At 40.8% G+C, this 17,177-nt stretch overlaps 1 protein-coding gene across 1 annotated transcript in view; it reads right to left on the reverse strand.

The window, feature by feature from the left end:
- Positions 1 to 286: 286 nt before the first annotated feature.
- Positions 287 to 17,177, reverse strand: part of LOC126086721 (aromatase) — a 37,303-nt gene continuing 20,412 nt past the window's right edge. Inside the window, exons 4-9 of the mRNA XM_049903307.1 lie at positions 12,302 to 12,478; positions 7,777 to 7,891; positions 6,624 to 6,738; positions 5,924 to 6,086; positions 1,917 to 2,158; positions 287 to 535 (exon numbers count right to left, since the gene is read on the reverse strand). Of these exons, the coding sequence (XP_049759264.1) occupies positions 287 to 535; positions 1,917 to 2,158; positions 5,924 to 6,086; positions 6,624 to 6,738; positions 7,777 to 7,891; positions 12,302 to 12,478 (1,061 nt within the window). The remainder of the gene's footprint in view (positions 536 to 1,916; positions 2,159 to 5,923; positions 6,087 to 6,623; positions 6,739 to 7,776; positions 7,892 to 12,301; positions 12,479 to 17,177) is intronic.

Here is a 17,177-nt window from a genome sequence, read left to right on the forward strand (position 1 = left end):
TCCAAAAGTACTTTTGTGGAATTGGGTCTTTAGGGTTACGGTTTGTCCACTGACCATTTCCCCGGCAAACTTTTGGCCTCTGTCTTTTCTCTCGCAGCCTGATTCCCTTGTTTAGGCAAGATTGGATGACCGATAGGTCCTGGTTTGCTGACAGCTAGTAGGAAGTATGCCTATAAAATGCCACCGAATGTTCACTGCAAAGTTGACACTACCTGGGCAAGAATGGATGGCTACCGTGTGAACTACTGTTGAGAAATGCTTCAGAGTAGGTACTGACCAGCCTTCTTTAGTGTTTCAGGTACTTGTCAAAATTTCTTGGGGTAAAAATCATTTCCAGAAATTTACCAGTCTCATCTGGGTGCAAGGACAAGTCATTTTTTTTCTGCATGTTTTCAATACACCCTCCTTGCAGTGTCTTCACGTGGAACCGTCTCAGAAGTGTAACCAGGATGGCTTTCATCATCACCATGGCGATGTACTTGCCTGCACAACTACGGGGCCCAAAACCAAATGGCTGAAAATACCTGTAAGGAACCTATGAAAATGATCAGACAATTAGCCAGGGTATTAAAGGCTAGCGTCATACAGTCTCTGATGCACTCTGAAAACACAGCTTTCAGGGCCTCAGCTGCATTGCTTCTTCACTGAGATGAACTACTGTCACTCAAATAAACCCTTTTCTCTGTCCAGTTTGATTCCCCATTGTCATACAAACCCAACCTCAGACAGTCCCCAACTTTGTTTTTCATGTAAATGTGCTTGGCCAAAGTAATGCAGATCGCTGTATTATAGCCAGTGCTAGTACGGCTCAGCGAGCTCTGTGGAATGGCAAAGGCAAAGACTATTTTTATGTGATACCCACATAACCTGATAAAAAGGGACAGATTTTTGGCTTATCATTGCCAAGCATCTAAAGATTTTTAATAATGCAAAAATTAAGTTTTTGGCCCACATTATAAAGTCCCTGTGGGTGGGGACCACATCTGTCTTGCCCACATCTGGACTTACATAGCACATAATAGATGCTCAATAAGTTCTTGTTGACCAATTGACTGGCCATATGTGCAATTGTCTGTATTGCCTGCGTAGAAACAAAATGAGTCAGAGAACCGGATTAATGAAGATTATGTTTCTACACCACATGCAAATGGAAAAGAGGGCACTGGGATTCATATGGAAAATTCAGGTTAGAAACTCTGTTGTTTAAAATTTGATATAACAAATGCAGAATATCCAGTGTATATTTGGAAAAGAAAAAAACTGGGACCTACTGCTCGTGGGGCCATTTGATGAACCAAGACCAAAAACCAAAACCAAACCTAGTGCCGTTGAGTCGATTCCAACTCATAGCGACCCTATAGGACAGAGGAGAACTGCCCCATAGAGTTTCCAAGGAGCGCCTGGGAGATTTGAACTGTGGACCCTTTGGTTAGCAGCCGTAGCACTTAACCATTACGCCACCATGGTTTCCAAACCAAGACAGACTGCACAAAAACAGAATATTTTAGTCTCATTTGATTTTCTTCTGAAGCAGAAGTGGACTTTCCTTGACTTAGGTGATGCTATGCTGAGTTTACATGATGGCAAAATGACATGTTTAAATGGAAAAGTAAAAAGTTGGGTTAAAAAATATTAGCCTTGTTTGAGCCAAACTAATGGCCTTGATGTTTCACAGTTTGACTTATCGTGTGGCCACCACGTAGACACTTTGCAGAGCTAGAGACTCAGCATCTTGAGCTTGAGGAAAAATATGGTATCCAAGCTAGGGGAAATGTGTGCTCCTGGTGAGGAGGTGGGCAGAGGGGAAAGAGTAAAAGGAATGAAATGTACAGGTGCAAACACACAGGCCCAGAAAGAATTTAACAGTTGACATTTTCAAGAGTGGAAGACTCAGTTTTAAGGAAAGGCTCTCTTACATTCTTCGCAAAGTTTTCAAGAGTAAATTCATTGGGCTTCGGGAAAAACTCGAGTCTATGCATTCTTCCAATATTCAGGATAATATTGGTCCCCTTTTTCACTGGGTACCCATCAATGATGTCATCTTGTAAAGCTTTTCTCATGACCAAGTCCACAACTGGCTGGTACCTCATGCTCTCGTAAATGAAGTTTTCCACCACTTTTAATTTTGGTACATCATCAATCCTTATGTCTCTTTCACCTGTGGGAACAGATAAAAAGGACAAAGAAGATGACGTTAGTTTCAGGATGTGATAGACATTAGAGCTCCTATAGATTCCACAGAATATTTTGCTCTTGGTTGAAAAAAAAAAAAAAAAGATCTGTAATTCTAACACCAGACCCACACACAGGCCCTAATTTAGAGGTTGCAAACCAGCAACCTGGCCCAAATATGTCATGTTTTATGCACAGAGTGTTTTTGAAAAAATCAAATTTGAAGCCAATTATCTTAAAACCTAGAGGATTTCATAGAAAAGTCTGGATTTCCAGAAAAATCAGTAAACGGGGCAACACTGGACCCACATTTGCATGGCAACGGTGGGCTGGAGTTGAGAAGCTGACGACCCCATTCACTCTGCAGTTCCATGTAGAACCACCCCAGCCCACTTCAAAATCAACCTTATCTACCTGGCCTCTGACGTACTTGAGTTTTTGCCCCCTACTCCAAATTGTAGGGGGCCTTTCAATCCTTCTATTGACTTGTAAGCAAAATAGCACCATAACCATCCCAGGGATGGATGCCTAGGCTGGGTCCGTATAGTCAAAGTCAGATTTAATCAGTTTCAATGAAAATTTCCTCCTCTGGCGATGTAGTGGTTAAGAGCTTGGCTGCTAACCAAAAGGTTGACAGTTTGAATCCACCGGCTGCTCCTTGGAAACTCTGTGGAACAGTTCTACTCTGTTCTATAGGGTCACTAGGGGTTGGAATTGACTCAACGGGAACAGGTACGGTAACAGATTGACCACAATGGGTCACTGATCGTCCCTCCCCATCTCACTGAGAATACCCTACTGAGGTAGATTGGCAAGAATTCGCCTATGTCCACCACAACAAAATAGGTGCCTCAGATCAGCCCTAGATGAGAGTGAAAGTGATGGATATCCCCACCATCTTGGTTTGACCTGATGCTAATCCGAGTCTTGAATTACTCCTAGACTTGATAAAATTTCAGGACATTTTCAAATGGGCTTCCACTTTGCAGAATCAAAAATGGCCCAGGGTCCTGAGGTAGCATTGTTGCCTGTACAACTAAGCCATTCAGGTGAGGTCTAGTTTGTGCTACAGCTTTTCAGTGACCAAAGAGAACCTCTTAATGTTTGGCCAGAGAACTTGAAGAGTCTTGTCTGCCACATCTTGCTGTTTGCATACTCAAGTGTCTAATGGGGTCTGGGGCGGGGAGGTAGAAGGGAAGATGTTGGATAAGGCAGCCAAAGGCATTTGAAGTAGTTACCATATCTGAATATCTGGTGGGAGGTGATGGAGGGAGAACATACACATTTGTGAACGGTTTTCTGTTTTGCCATCTTTGCAGAAGTCTGCTGAAGTATAGGAGAGTATCAAGGGGGCACACTTTTCACTTCTTAAGGACAGTGTATTAAAATTGTATTAAAGGCTTACGGCCTCAAAAGCGAATTTCCACACCTCGTGGGATTTGGTTCCTTGGTTTGGAGGTTTAGATTCATGGTTTCATGGGACATTGCAGTTAATTGGCCTAATAATGTGTTTAGTGCTTCTGTTCTACCTCCTAGTTCATTGTGTAGCCTTAAAAGCTTACAAGCAGCCATCGAAGGCATGCCAGTTGGTTTCTATTCACCTGGAGCAACAAAGGAAGAAGGAGAGTCAGGAATAGGAGGAGGATGTGGAATGTGTCTCTAATTGCCTCCATGAACAACTGCCTCCTTTGCCATGAGACCATAAGAACTGGCTCATTACTGACGATTTTGTTCAATGATTCTATAGAAGAATCCTGATCAAAAGGGGGAAAATGCAGGCAGAATTTCAAATTTTCATGGAACCCAATCTTTCTGGAGCCATGAAGTTTGGATAAACCCCTGAGAATATTATCCGGGGATAATCTTTAAATCTTAAACCAAAAACATCTGCTGAAGTCTTCTTAAAATCAAACAGTACCATATTTTTACACAATGTAAAAAAAACTAGCATACTGCGCTTATGAAAATTCCTCATGGGGGGAGGGTGCAATTGACAAACAAATGTAGAAGATACATGTTATTTGTGTAAAAATACGGTAGTTTAGCTTAATAGAGAATATCTGCCTTGAGCATTGTGCTCTTTTAAGATCTATGTATATGGGATCAAATTGACAATAGCGTATTGAAAGATTAGATAGGAAATTTAGGGGGGCACTAAGTTTATGTTAATGGGTGAGGAGCAACTCAGAAGAGGAGGGTGAGAATAGTTGCACAACTCGAAGAATATAATCGATGTCACTAAATTGTACATGTAGAAATTGTTGGAGTATATTTTATCATTCAACAAGAACAATAAAATAAATTTAATTATTATTTTTTTTAAAAAAGCAAATTCTGCCTTATTCCCTGAACTCCACCTTCACTCTTCAATCTCTCTTCATTCCACTGAGGTTGCTTGTTGAATTCTCTCTCCCCATCACCTGTGAGCTCCACAGGTGCAGGAATGGCACAGAACCTGGTAGGAGGCATTCGATAAAACATTCTGGAATTTGAAGCCTGGATATTATTCTGGTTATTTGCCATCTGCCCTGTCACGCAATTTCCCATCTATACTGACTCATCTCTAGGCCTTTTCTCTCACATATTTAACCCTTCTTTGAAATTTCCTCTTACTGTCAACTATTTCAAGCAGCACTCAGATGAGTTTAAAAACCAAATAACTTGTTCAAAGGGACTGTGTAAGGTCAAGAGAGAAAATTTACATCGTTACTGATATCTCTTCACATAGGTAAGAAATGTGCTCCTACGAAGGTATTCCAAACAAGTAATTTTGTTATCTCCCAGAAAGTTGTTCTGATTTCTCACAAATTTGGCAATGTTTCTTCGGAAGGAAGGTGATGTCAGGGTGCATTGGGCAGAACAATGCTGAGAGAAGCAGAGGCACAGCAGTGAAGAGGTAGTGTTGGGAAAGAGCTCAGTGGAGACCTGGTAGCTCCCCTGGAGAGGAGGAGAGGACAGAGGAGGAAAAGGGTCAGCATCACTGGATTTGGAGGGAAGAGGAAAATTGATCATTTCCTCACCTTTGCTATTAGCCTTCTCCTCCTTCTTCTGCCACCAACTAGAATTTCATTTGTGAATGGATTGCTTGAAACCCAGAAACACTGCTATAAATGACAGTCAATTTCCTGGGTGGGCCCTTTTTGACTCATAAGGTAGGAAGAACAGTGTACATAATCCCATATTTTTGTAAATCAGGCAATAAACCAATTGTCGTTGAGTCAACTCCGACTTATGGTGATCCCACACCACACATGGATGTATCAGAGTAGAACTTGCTCCATAGGGTTTTCAATGGCTGATTTTTCAGAAGTAGGTCACCAGGTCTTTCTTTTGAGGTACCTCTGGGTGAACTTGAACTTCCAACATTTTGGTTAGCAGCCAAGTGCATTAATTGTTTACATCACCATGTATATGTGTTTGTGTGCACACAGAAAAAGATTTTGAACTATTCACAGTAAACGAATAACAGTGGTTACTCATAGGGAGGGGAATAAGGCTGGGAAAGGGGGTGGACAGGATTAGGGGATGTCACTTCCTGCTGTATACATCTCTCTATTATTCAGATTTTTTCAATGAACATGTGTTATTTATATAACTTTTTAAAAAAGTAAGAAATATCTTTTCAATCTACCTGGCATGATAAAAGTGTGACAAAATGACTTGCTTTATTGATCTCTGAGTGGATTATAAAAAATTGCATTCAGAAAGAATTGTTTTTTAAGCAAATATTACTTATTTGATAAATTATTACCAAAAAAAGTCTGAATTTCTTTCATTAATGCCTCTTCAACCTTAGGGTGCTTTGCTATGAGAAATAGCATGAAGAACACAGAGACGGACATGGTGTCAGGTGCTGCGATTAGCATTTCCAATATGCACTGGTTCACATTCTCTCTCGTCAGGTCACCACGTTTCTGAACAATCAAAAGAGGAGATAAAAATTGGAAAAATAAGTAAAAGTTTCACGAAAGGAGGGGAGGTAACATTCAAGAGTCAACAACCTCAACAAAATGAAATCATAGAAATTGACTATGCACATTTTACATAACAATCTTTAGCTGAAAACTGAACAATTTAACAATCATCCATGTATTTAGTGTCTTTGAACTCCATCGACTCACCCCCATCTCTCCAATTTCCCTTCCACCTGTTTTCATATTTTTGTGTTATGTAAACGCAGACTAGTTTCAAGCTTAAAGGCCAGTCTTAAAACGACCCCTAATGTGTGGGCTATTTGATTTGGGTATTATAAAAGCACTACAGAAAGTACTTAGAAGCAGAAATATGCAACAATTACAAGAGGGAATCTTCACACACATACCATATTCTCCGTTGGGAAGGCCGTGACTGGCAAACAAATGTAGAAGGTATGTGTTATTTGTGTAAAAATATGGTACATACACATCATACACATATGCTGTGTGGGAGTTATGGTTAGTCCAGGTCAGTACCTCAGCAAAAATCAACTGAGTGGCAAAATCCATATTGTCTTCCAGTTTCTCTGCCTCAGAAATCCTGTGTCTCTTTTCTTCAATTAGAATCTCTATAGTATCTTTCAAATCCTTGCTGGAAAAATAAGTGAAAGTGAAATCTATTTGTGCTCAGCGTAGACATCTAGCAAAGCACGTTTATTATCCATTTGTTTAAATAAAATGACTTTCTTTAATTACTCATTAAGGCTCATGAATTAGTAAATTTATGTTTTATTTCTTCACAAATTTTCTTAAATTACATACATTTTATTCTTTGTGCTAATGACTTAGCAGTAGGTAAAATTTTGGGTATTGGTACCAAAATCAAGTCTGTGACCTTAAAACAAAGCTATTTAATGACAGCTTCAAGATTCCAAAGAATACTATATATAACTGAACGATGACAAAAACAATAAGAAAACAAAGCAAAAACAGAACACCACCATACCCACTGCCATCTAGTCTATTCTGAATCATAGTGACCCTATAGGACAGAATAGAACTGCCCTCCCCCACCCACCCATACGGTTTCCAAGGCTGTAAATTGTTAGGGAAGCAGAGCAGACTGCTACACTCCCGTGGAATGGCTGATGTGTTCCAACCACTGACCTTTTAGTTAGCAGCCAACAGCTTTAACCACTGTATCACCAGGGCTCCTTACAAAATACCACACACGTTATTAAAGACTTAGTTCGTTATGAAAAAATTCTTTTAGGCTATTGTAAATTCCTGCGTTGAATTATGTTAAATCCCTTCAAAAGCAACACAACTGTAAGTTGATTCTGTGATTCCATTTTTCCAGATATGCATAGAGGGTTTAGATAGAGAAGTTTGATACAGTCGGCTAACCCTTCTCTTCAACTCAGAATATAATTAGTATCCTAGTTCCAGAGATGAAGCTCTTAGACCACACACTTGGCCCCCTTGTTGAGAAGGTGGCCCAGCCACAAGCTTCTTTTACTCTTTGGCCAGGCCAAATGCAACCAAATATCTGTAAGAAATATTTCATCACCAACTTAATCAGCAGCTCCCTTATGGGCTCTGGAGAGCAGAAAACTTACCAAAGAGGTCAGCAATAGCAAAGACACCATGAAAAAACAACTTACAAATCTTCTAAACTTGTGTTACTTACACAGACTTTTCATACTTTTTGTAGAGCCAAGAAATCTTAAAGAAGATGTCTGGTTTGAGAAGGAGAGCTTGCCACGCATCAAAATAACCCTGGATTTTAACCACAATGGCACTTTCTGGAAAAGAAGAAGAAAAAAGAGAGCTGAGCAGTTGAGCCCAGTGTGAGCCCAAGAAGGGTGCTCTGAGCAAAAACATTCCCTGTAGCTTCTCCTATCACCCTGGGGTTCTGCACAGCACAAGTTTCCACATTTTGTGAGCATTGTAGCCATTGTCTTAGTTATCTAGTGATGATATAAAAGAAATATCACAAGCGGATGGCTTTAACAAACAGAATTTTATTCTTTCACAATCTAGGAGGCTACAAGTCCAAATTCAGGGCGCCAGCTCCAGGCAAATCCTTTCTTTCTCTGTCAGTTCTAAGGGAAGGTCCTTGTCATCAATCTTTCTCTGGTCTAGGAGTTTCTCAGCACAGGGACCCTGGGTCCAAAGGACGTGCTCCCTCCTGGCTTTTGTTTCTTGGTGGCATGCGGTTCCCCTGTCTCTCTGCTCATTTCTCTCTTTTATATCTCAAAAGAGATTGACCCAAGATACAACCTAATCTTGTAGATTGAGTCCTGCCTCATTAACATAACTGCCTTTAATCCTGCATCATTAACATAATAGAGGCAGGATTTATAACACATAGGAAAATCACATCAGATGGCAAAATGGTGGGCAATCACACAATACTGGGAATCTTGGCCTAGCCAAGTTGACACACATAACAGCCATGTTAATGCCATTAGATGAATCAAACACTAATATATTCTATTTGGCAACTAAATCAGCCAAATTACCAAAGAGCTTCCAGTGTCTAAATTTGTGTCTGAGACACAGTCTGTTGTTAGATGTTGTTGTTAGGACCCTGTTTACAATAGAACAAAATACTGCCCAGTCCTGTGCTATCCTCACAATTATTGCTATGTTTGAGCCCATTGTTGCAGCCACTGTGTCAGTTCATCTCCTTGAGGGTCTTCCTCTTTTTCACTGACCCTCTACTTTACCAAGTGTGATGCCCTTCTTTCAGCAACTGGTCCTGCCTGATAACATGTCTGAAGTACTTGAGATGAAATCTCGCCATCCTGGCTTCTAAGAAGTATTCTGGCAGTACTTCTTCCAAGACAGATTTGTGCATTCTTCTGGCAGTCCATGGCATATTCAATATTCTTCGTCAACACCGAAATTCAAAGGCATCATTCTTCCATTTTCCTTATTCATTGCATGTGTATGAGGAAACTGAAAATACCATGGCTTGGGTCAGGTGCACCTTTGTCCTTAAAGTGACATCTTTGCTTTTTAACACTTTAAAGAGGTATTTTGCAGCAGATTTGCCCAATGCAATGTATCTTTTGATTTCTTGACTGTTACTTCCATGGACATTGATTGTAGATCCAAATAAGATGAAATCCTTGACTACTTCAATGTTTTCTCCATTTATCAGGATGTTGCTTATTAGACCAGTTGTGAGGTTTTTTATTTTCTTTATGTTGAGGTATAATCCATACTGAAGGCTGTAGTCTTTGATCTTCATCACTAAGTGCTTCAAGTCCTCTTCACTTTCAGCAAGCAAAGGTTGTTCATGAGTCTTCCTCCAATCCTGATGCCTCATTCTTCTTCTTATAGTCCAGCTTCTCGGATTATTTGCTCAGCGTACAGACTGAATAAACATGGTGAAAGGATTCAACCCTAATGCACATCTTTGCCGATTTTAAACCATGCAGTGTCCCCTTGCTCTGTTCCAACGACTGCCTCTTGATCTGTGTACATGTCCTCCATGAGCACAATTAAGTGTTCTGGAATTCCCATTCTTCACAATGTTATCCATAATTTGTTATGATCCACACAGTCGAATGCCTCTGCATAGACAATAAAACACAGGTAAACATATTCTGATATTCTCTACTTTCAGCCATGATTTATATGTATCAGCAGTGGTATTCCTCTTTCCACATTCCCTTCTGAATCTGGCTTGAATTTCTCGCAGTTCCTTGAAGATGTGCTGCTGCAATCATTTTTGAAGTAGCTTCAGTCAAATTTTGCTTGCATGTGATACTGTTCGATAATTTCTGCATTCTGTTGGATCACCTTCCTTTGGAATGGGCATGAATATGGATGTCTTCCAGTCAGTTGGCCAGGTACCTGTCTTCCATATTTCCTGGCAAAGGTGAGTGAGCACTTCTAGCATTGCATCCAGTTGCTGAAATATCTCAACTGGTTATTCCATCAATTCTGGGAGCCTTGTTTTTGGCCAATGCCTTCAGTGCATCTTGAACTTCTTCCTTCTGTACCATCGAAATCTCCCAATTCCACCTTTGGCTGAGTCTCTAACTCTGTTCTGTTCTTCTGGACAACTGGGAAGATGAAGGGGACTAATAACTATGGCTGAAACAGCATCAACTCTAGCACCTAGGCAGAGCAAAAAACCATGTCAACTCTGCCACTTGGTAGCCGAGAGCCACACTTTAACTTTATTCGGTGCTGGGTAAGCAGAGTTATTAAGTGGACACTCTCTTTGGATCACACAGCTAATTGTAGCTTTTGATTGCATTCTCATCTCACAGTGCCTTGTTCATGTTATTCTCACAGTACCCATCACACAACTTTCACACTTACTTTCAGTCCAAAGTATAGAGCGTGTCTTTGTGCCTTCGATGCCTTGTGCATAGTCTGCTCTTAATGAATGTTCTTTAATTAAATTGAGTACAAGGGGAAATAAAACCCCTATTTTTTCAAATTATATCATATCAATACACGAAAGGGAAAGAGATATTGATTTTTAACTCCTCAATACCAGCCACTGTGCTAGGTGTTTTACAAAAGATCCTTACAATCTTGCCAGAGGAATGTCTTCACTTTGCAGTTGAAGACATCGCAATTCAGAGAAATTCAGAACCTCACCTAACACCAGAGGAGCCCTCCCGGTACAGTGATTAAGCTCTTGGCTGCTAATAGAAAGGTCGGTGGTTTGAACCACCAGCCGCTCCACAGGAGAAAGATGTGGCAGTCTGCTTCTGTAAATATTATGGCCTTTGAAACCCTATGGGGCAGTTCTGCTCTGTCCTATATGGTCTCTGTGAGTCAGATTCTACTCCACTACAACTGGTTTACCCAACATTATACAGCCCAAGATGCAGGAAGGCCTTTAGCTGGAGCCTGATCCTCTCTGAACTCAGGCGATATTCTTTCTTCTTTGTTGTGCTGGGTCCCTCAGGCAAATTGAGCGTTTCACAAGTTCCCAGTGAGGAGAAAGGAAACGACAAAACTTTGTCAAGGCCTTGCAGGTTCTGTAGCTTCACGGTCTTTTTTTGTGTTCATCTGTAAGTTAATGGAGTGGTCAATAATTCCTCTTACATGATCCTTCTTAACAATCAAGGGTAAAAGGAATCAAGGAGAAGGTGCTTGTAAAATATGTGGCTGCCTAATATTAGCAGGGAAATCCTGGTGGCATAGTGGTTAAGAACTATGGCTGCTAAACAAAAGGTCAGCAGTTTGAATCCATCAGGAGCTCCTTGGGAACTCTGTGGGGCAGTTCTACTCTGTCCTTTAGGGTCACTATGAGTCGGAATCAACTTGATGGCAACAGGTTTGGGTTTTTTTTGGTTTAATTTTAGCAGAGAGATGTAAAACAGGCAACCTAGGAGGAGTTCCTGCCTGAAAGGGGATTAGGTGAGAGGATTTGACTACAAATTCTTGGAGTGAATGTGAGCTCCCATCCAAAGGACAATCAGATGAGGTTTCCATGTCTCCCCTAAATCAAATCCATTGCCATCGAGTGGATTCTGACTCATAGCCGTAGAGTTTCCAGTGAGTGCCTGGTGCATTCAAACTGCTGACCTTTTGGTTAGCAGACATAGCTCTTAACCACTATGCCACCAGCTTTTCTGGGCTCCACATAACCCGCTGCCATCAAGTCGATTTCGACTCATAGTGACCCTAAACCCCAAAAAAAAAAAAAAACCAAACCCAGTGCCCTCGAGCCGATTCCGCCTCATAGCGACCCTAGTAGATGCTAAATTAGTGGTAGACACTGTCACCATTTAAATCACCAGCAGCAACAGCAGTAGCATCACTATGATAATCATACAGACTCAAAGTTTTCATACTTAGTAGCTTTGAGGAAGGAATGTGTATACATGTATGTAATATGTATATTTCATGCCCAAAAGAATGGTTGGAAATATATCAGTATGATTGGGGGTAGGATATACTAATGACCAAACAAACTGATCACATTTGATAAGCTTCTACTCTGGGTAGAATTCTATATCCTAGAGCAATCAGGAGAGGTAACAAAAGAAATACAAGATGGTCCATAAATTTTGGAAATTTATATCTCAGTAGTGAACAAGGCAGAGGCATTAGGTAAAAAAAAATTTAGGGGCACTTAGAAAAAAATGCTTAAACAAAGTCAATGTATAAACAGTATGAGTCTTTTATCCCCCTTGTCCCCTTTTTTGGTAAAGTCACAAAAATCAAAATTTCAGTACCGTCCAAGGGGATACCCAAAAAGAGCATGTTGGAGGTGTCCAGCATGATGCGTCGCATGAGAGTCAGCACATCTACATAGCCTGATGCATTGGTGACCTCCTCCAGCCTGTCCAGATGCGTCTTGACGGATTCAACACAAATCGCCACCATCCGCATAAGGCCAGGGCCAGACAAAGCTGAAGGATACACATCAGACAGTGAGCCATCTCAAACTCCAGGCACAAACAATCAGGTTAGGATGGCTTTTTATGTGTGCAGCTTAATTATCCACAATTTTTAATTCAACAACTGGGTGAGAATTTTTATATTCTTCTTTATACTTTTCTGTATTCTCCCAAATTTCTAGAAGTATGCATTACCTTTAAGAGTAAAAATAAATCTTATTTTAAAAAATGATTCAAAAATCAAATTTTCTTCACGCTTTGGCAAATCATCTGTGGGGAAGCATTTAGAACTTGTGATGACAAATCACAAACCAGTGCTTTTTCATATTCACTGTATACATTTCACTCTAAAGATGATTTGGATTGAATCAGGGTAATATTTTATGCTTCAACAGGTGGCAGGATATTATTACAGAATTAGTCAAAGGGGACTTTAATTATTTCATCTAAGACGATTCTTGGTTTAATTGTAAGTCCTACCTGTAAAATTCTAGTCTTATAAATCACTAAAAGTGTCCTTCTCTTAATTTCAGTTTCTCTTTAAACTACTTCTAGATTTTACTCAGCCAACGGCATAACAGTCAAATAATTTCTTGTTTGCTTAGCAGCCTTTTCCACTGGACTGGGAACTCTATAAGGGTAGGGACGGCTTCTTATTTCCATTGTATTTCAAGTCCACAGAGCATGTCAAATACAGAAATGAACGAACAATGAAAGCAGCTACAGTGAGCTGGCTCTGATTTTGCCCTTGCCATGCTCCAGACCATCTCAAAGCCTCCACCCAGACGTCCCCCAAGTCCCCCGCGGTTCCCCACCGCCCTAGTAGCCCACCAAGCCACAGCATCTACCTGCGGTTTGGGGGCCCGATCATGCTGCAGCCCTAACCCTAACTGCTGATTGAATTTGATTCCAGAGTCCCACACATGCGCTTACCAAGATTTTGGCGCATTCGCAGGACCTGAAGAGCTGTGACCTCAATCTGTGCTTGGACCTGAACATCACCAACATTATTCAACATCCGGACCTCCAGATGTGGACATGGGAGGGCTAAGGATGGAGAGTTCGGGGCACCAAACCCAACCCCCAGACGCCATCGGAAATAAAAACCTCCCCATTCCCCTTAGACAGCGAGCACGTGGCCTTAGGGTCACTAGATCCTGCCTTGCTCCTTGTCTGCGCAGACAGTGTAAGTTTCCACTTTGTGTTTCCCTTGCAACTGGTGGTATGGCGTCAGTCTTTACAGGACAAGAACCCTTGTTCGGTTACAATCAGAGTGATCTGTAAGTCCTGACTAGTAGGGGTCCCTCTTTATCTCTTTGTTCTAGGTTTCTTGTTCTACGTTTCTTTAAGGTTCATTTTTGTGACCCTAACACTCTCCAAAAAAAAAAAAATTTTTTTTTTTTAACACTGTCCAGCATATTTTCTCCTTTTTCAAAACGGGCTACTGAGAGCTCGACATAACTAACACCAGGATGAACCTGTAAGTTTTTCTCCTTCCTCTGCCTGCCTCCTCCTTCGCATACCTTTGTTTATGACTTTGTTTTGACCTAATGTTAATGACTTTGTTCTTTGTTTGATCTGATACAAATAACTTTGTTTTGTTCTGTCTGACCACCTATGACTTACAACCCCCCACAGGAAATCAGAGCCCAGGTGTCTGACATGTATGTTTTCAGCCTGATAAAGAGTTGTTCTGCTATGTATCTCTTCAGTCTGATAGAGTCTTTTGTCACTATCTTGTTATGAATAACTCCTCCGGCCAGGCCATGTGCACACTACAAAGACACTTCTAACCCTTGTAAAAATTCTATATAAGCTCTAATGTCAAATTGCTCTTTGGGACTCCATAGAGACAGCCTGAGTTGCTGCCGGTCCCCAGTAATGTATACATCTCCTTAATAAACTTTCTCAGTCTTTCTGACTTGGAGTATGTTTCATTAGCTTGACTGCTCCAAGGCACAGACCCTAATCAGGTAACACTTTAGGAATAGTTTCTTATGTCTTTCATTATTTCAATATGTGACCCCCATACCCCCAGCATGTTTTCTCCTTTTTCAAAATGGGCAACTGAGAGCTTATCATAACTAAGGCCATGACAAACCTGTAAGTTCTTCTGCTTGCTCTGCCTGCCTCCTCCTTCACATACCTCCGTTAATGAGTTTATTTTGACCAGGACATTAATGACTTTGTTCTTTGTTTTAAACTGATGCAAATAACCTTTTTTTATGTCCTAATACCTGTGACATACAACCCCCACAGGAAAATCAGAGCCCAGGTATCTGATATGAATATCTTTAGCCTTTTTTTTTTTAATGAAATATCTGGCGGGGGACTACAAAGACACCTGTAACCCTTATAAGATTCTATATAAACTCTAATGTAAAATTGCTCTTGGGGACTCTATAGAGACAGCCTGTGTTGCTGCTGGGTCCCCGGTGATATAGACATCTCCTTAATAAGCTTTCTCGCTGTTTCTGACTTGGAGTATGTTTCATTGGCTCGACTGCTCCAGGGCACGGACCCTAATCAGGTGACAAATAGACTTGCCGTTGAACTCCGAGTCCTTGAAATTAAATGAAAAACCTTGGGGAACTTTGTAGGCACTATTCTGGAGCACTACTCTCTTGCCCACTCCTCCTCTATCCCCCCGCCAAAAAAAAATCAGTTGAGCTGCAGAACCCCAAGGCTAGAAAGCCGGGTTTGAGGGTTAGAAAGGAAGCCAGAGGAGTGGTCCTAGATTTCTTAATGATTTCCATTACACACAAAGGAAGGTTGGAGTGGGACCACATTTTCTGACTGTAGGAAGGATTTGGCACATATGAAAGGCCAGGATGTTGTGATGTTGTTCACTAGGTGACTACCACATCTACATGTGGAACAAATGATTCCTTAATGACTCAACCCTTTGCATGAAACGGTTGGCTTCAAATATCACTGGTGGTTTTCTTCCAGGCTGATGCATGATTTGTCCCTTTGTCCAGAAGCTTTAAGTCACATTTCAAATGTGTAAGCAAAATGGAAGATCATTTCTTATAGACAGTAGCGTGTTGTAGACATAATCTTAATTAAAAAAAAAATCATTAAAAGAGTCTGAATCTATTTTCAAAAGTTCGAAAGAGAATTGAGCAGATAATTGGCAAATTGCATCAATATAGACAGCTTCCTTGATAGCTTCAGGAAACATGTTCCTTCAGCCTCCCCCACCCATGGGTCTTTGCTTAAATTGCACGTATCTGTTTCTCCACGGACACACCCAGCAAATCAATATTTCCAGTAATGCTACTACTTTAGATACCAAATCCTATCTCAAAATTCTACTATATCAGGAAAACCAGCGAGTCTAATTCTAAAAGGAGATTCGTCAAGAAATACTTTGGCCTCTCACTGATCATTACAAATGTCAGAGATCACAGTGAACTTTCAGTAAGCAAGTAGCCCACTATTTTTGGGCTTTTAATTTAGGTCAAGCTTGATAGTGTTTTAATTTTTTTTTTAATCTGAACTTCCATATATAGGGCTAATCTAAGAAGCAGCACAACATTTTAAAAATTAATTTAATTTCCAAGTACTGTAGATTCTGGAGTCCCTGGGTGGTGCAAATGGTTAAGCACTCAGCTACAAACTGAAAGTTTGGTGGTTCAAATTCACCCAGAGGCGCCATAGGAAGATAGGCCTGGTGATCCACTTCTGAAAAATCAGCCATTGAAAACCCCGTGGAGCATAGTTGTACCCTGAAACACAGGGAGCAGCCATGAGTCAGAACTGACTCTTTGGCAACTGGATTTTTTTGTTTGTTTGTTGGTAGATTCTACTTTGTGACCTTCTCTTGTATCTGTGCCCTGCCCTTGATCCACTTCCGTTTAGGGCCTACATCATGGCAGTAGCTCTTAACCATTCTCACCGCTCACAGCCATGCTTCCTTCAATTAATTCTATCCTTCATTCGCTGCCTGGGGGCGGTTTCTAAAACACAGATGTGTTCCTGTCATTCTGCTTACAATTGTCAGTGATTACTGCGCTTTGGAGATAAGCTCTCTGGCTTGGCACAGGGGTCTGGTTATCTGGTCCCACATTCCTTCCCTAGGGCCTACTTGTTCCCTGGTTGCTTGGTGCTAATCTTTCCTCTTTGCCTTTGAATGTCCTGCTCTTTCCTCCTGGAATGCCTTTCATGGTCACACTTCCTTATTTTAGGTAGCTTATTTTTCTTTATTTTTTTTTCTTTTAAAACTCATCTTAAGCATCAACTGCTCTAAAAAGCACCCTGAGCCTTCGTGAGGTTTAGATGGCCCATTTATCTCTGCTCTGAAACTCTCTGTACACACCTCTGGCATAACTCATCCCTTTCACCTAGTACTGTATTTGGTCATGTATTGTCTGCCACTCCATGCTCCCTTTCGCCCCATATAAGTTGCTCAAGGGCAAGGACCACGTATTGTTTGTCATTGTATTCTTGGCACCTAGTAAGATAATGAGAACATAGTAATTGTTTTAAACAAATGGACAAGTTTAAAGATTCTATTGGCTCTTTTATATCAGGGTAGAAAATGTGGCATGAGAAAGTGCATATATTCCTAATACACCTGGGCCAAATGACAAAATAAAATTTACATTTCTACAGGATCTTACAGCTTTAAAACATTATCTTAGTATGTGCTCTTCACAACAACCCTAGAGTGCAAGTCCTATCACCTCTGTGGAATAGGAAATTGATG

The sequence above is a fragment of the Elephas maximus genome, chromosome 12 (assembly GCF_024166365.1).
Source record: "Elephas maximus indicus isolate mEleMax1 chromosome 12, mEleMax1 primary haplotype, whole genome shotgun sequence".
Classification (NCBI taxonomy): Eukaryota; Metazoa; Chordata; class Mammalia; order Proboscidea; family Elephantidae; genus Elephas; species Elephas maximus.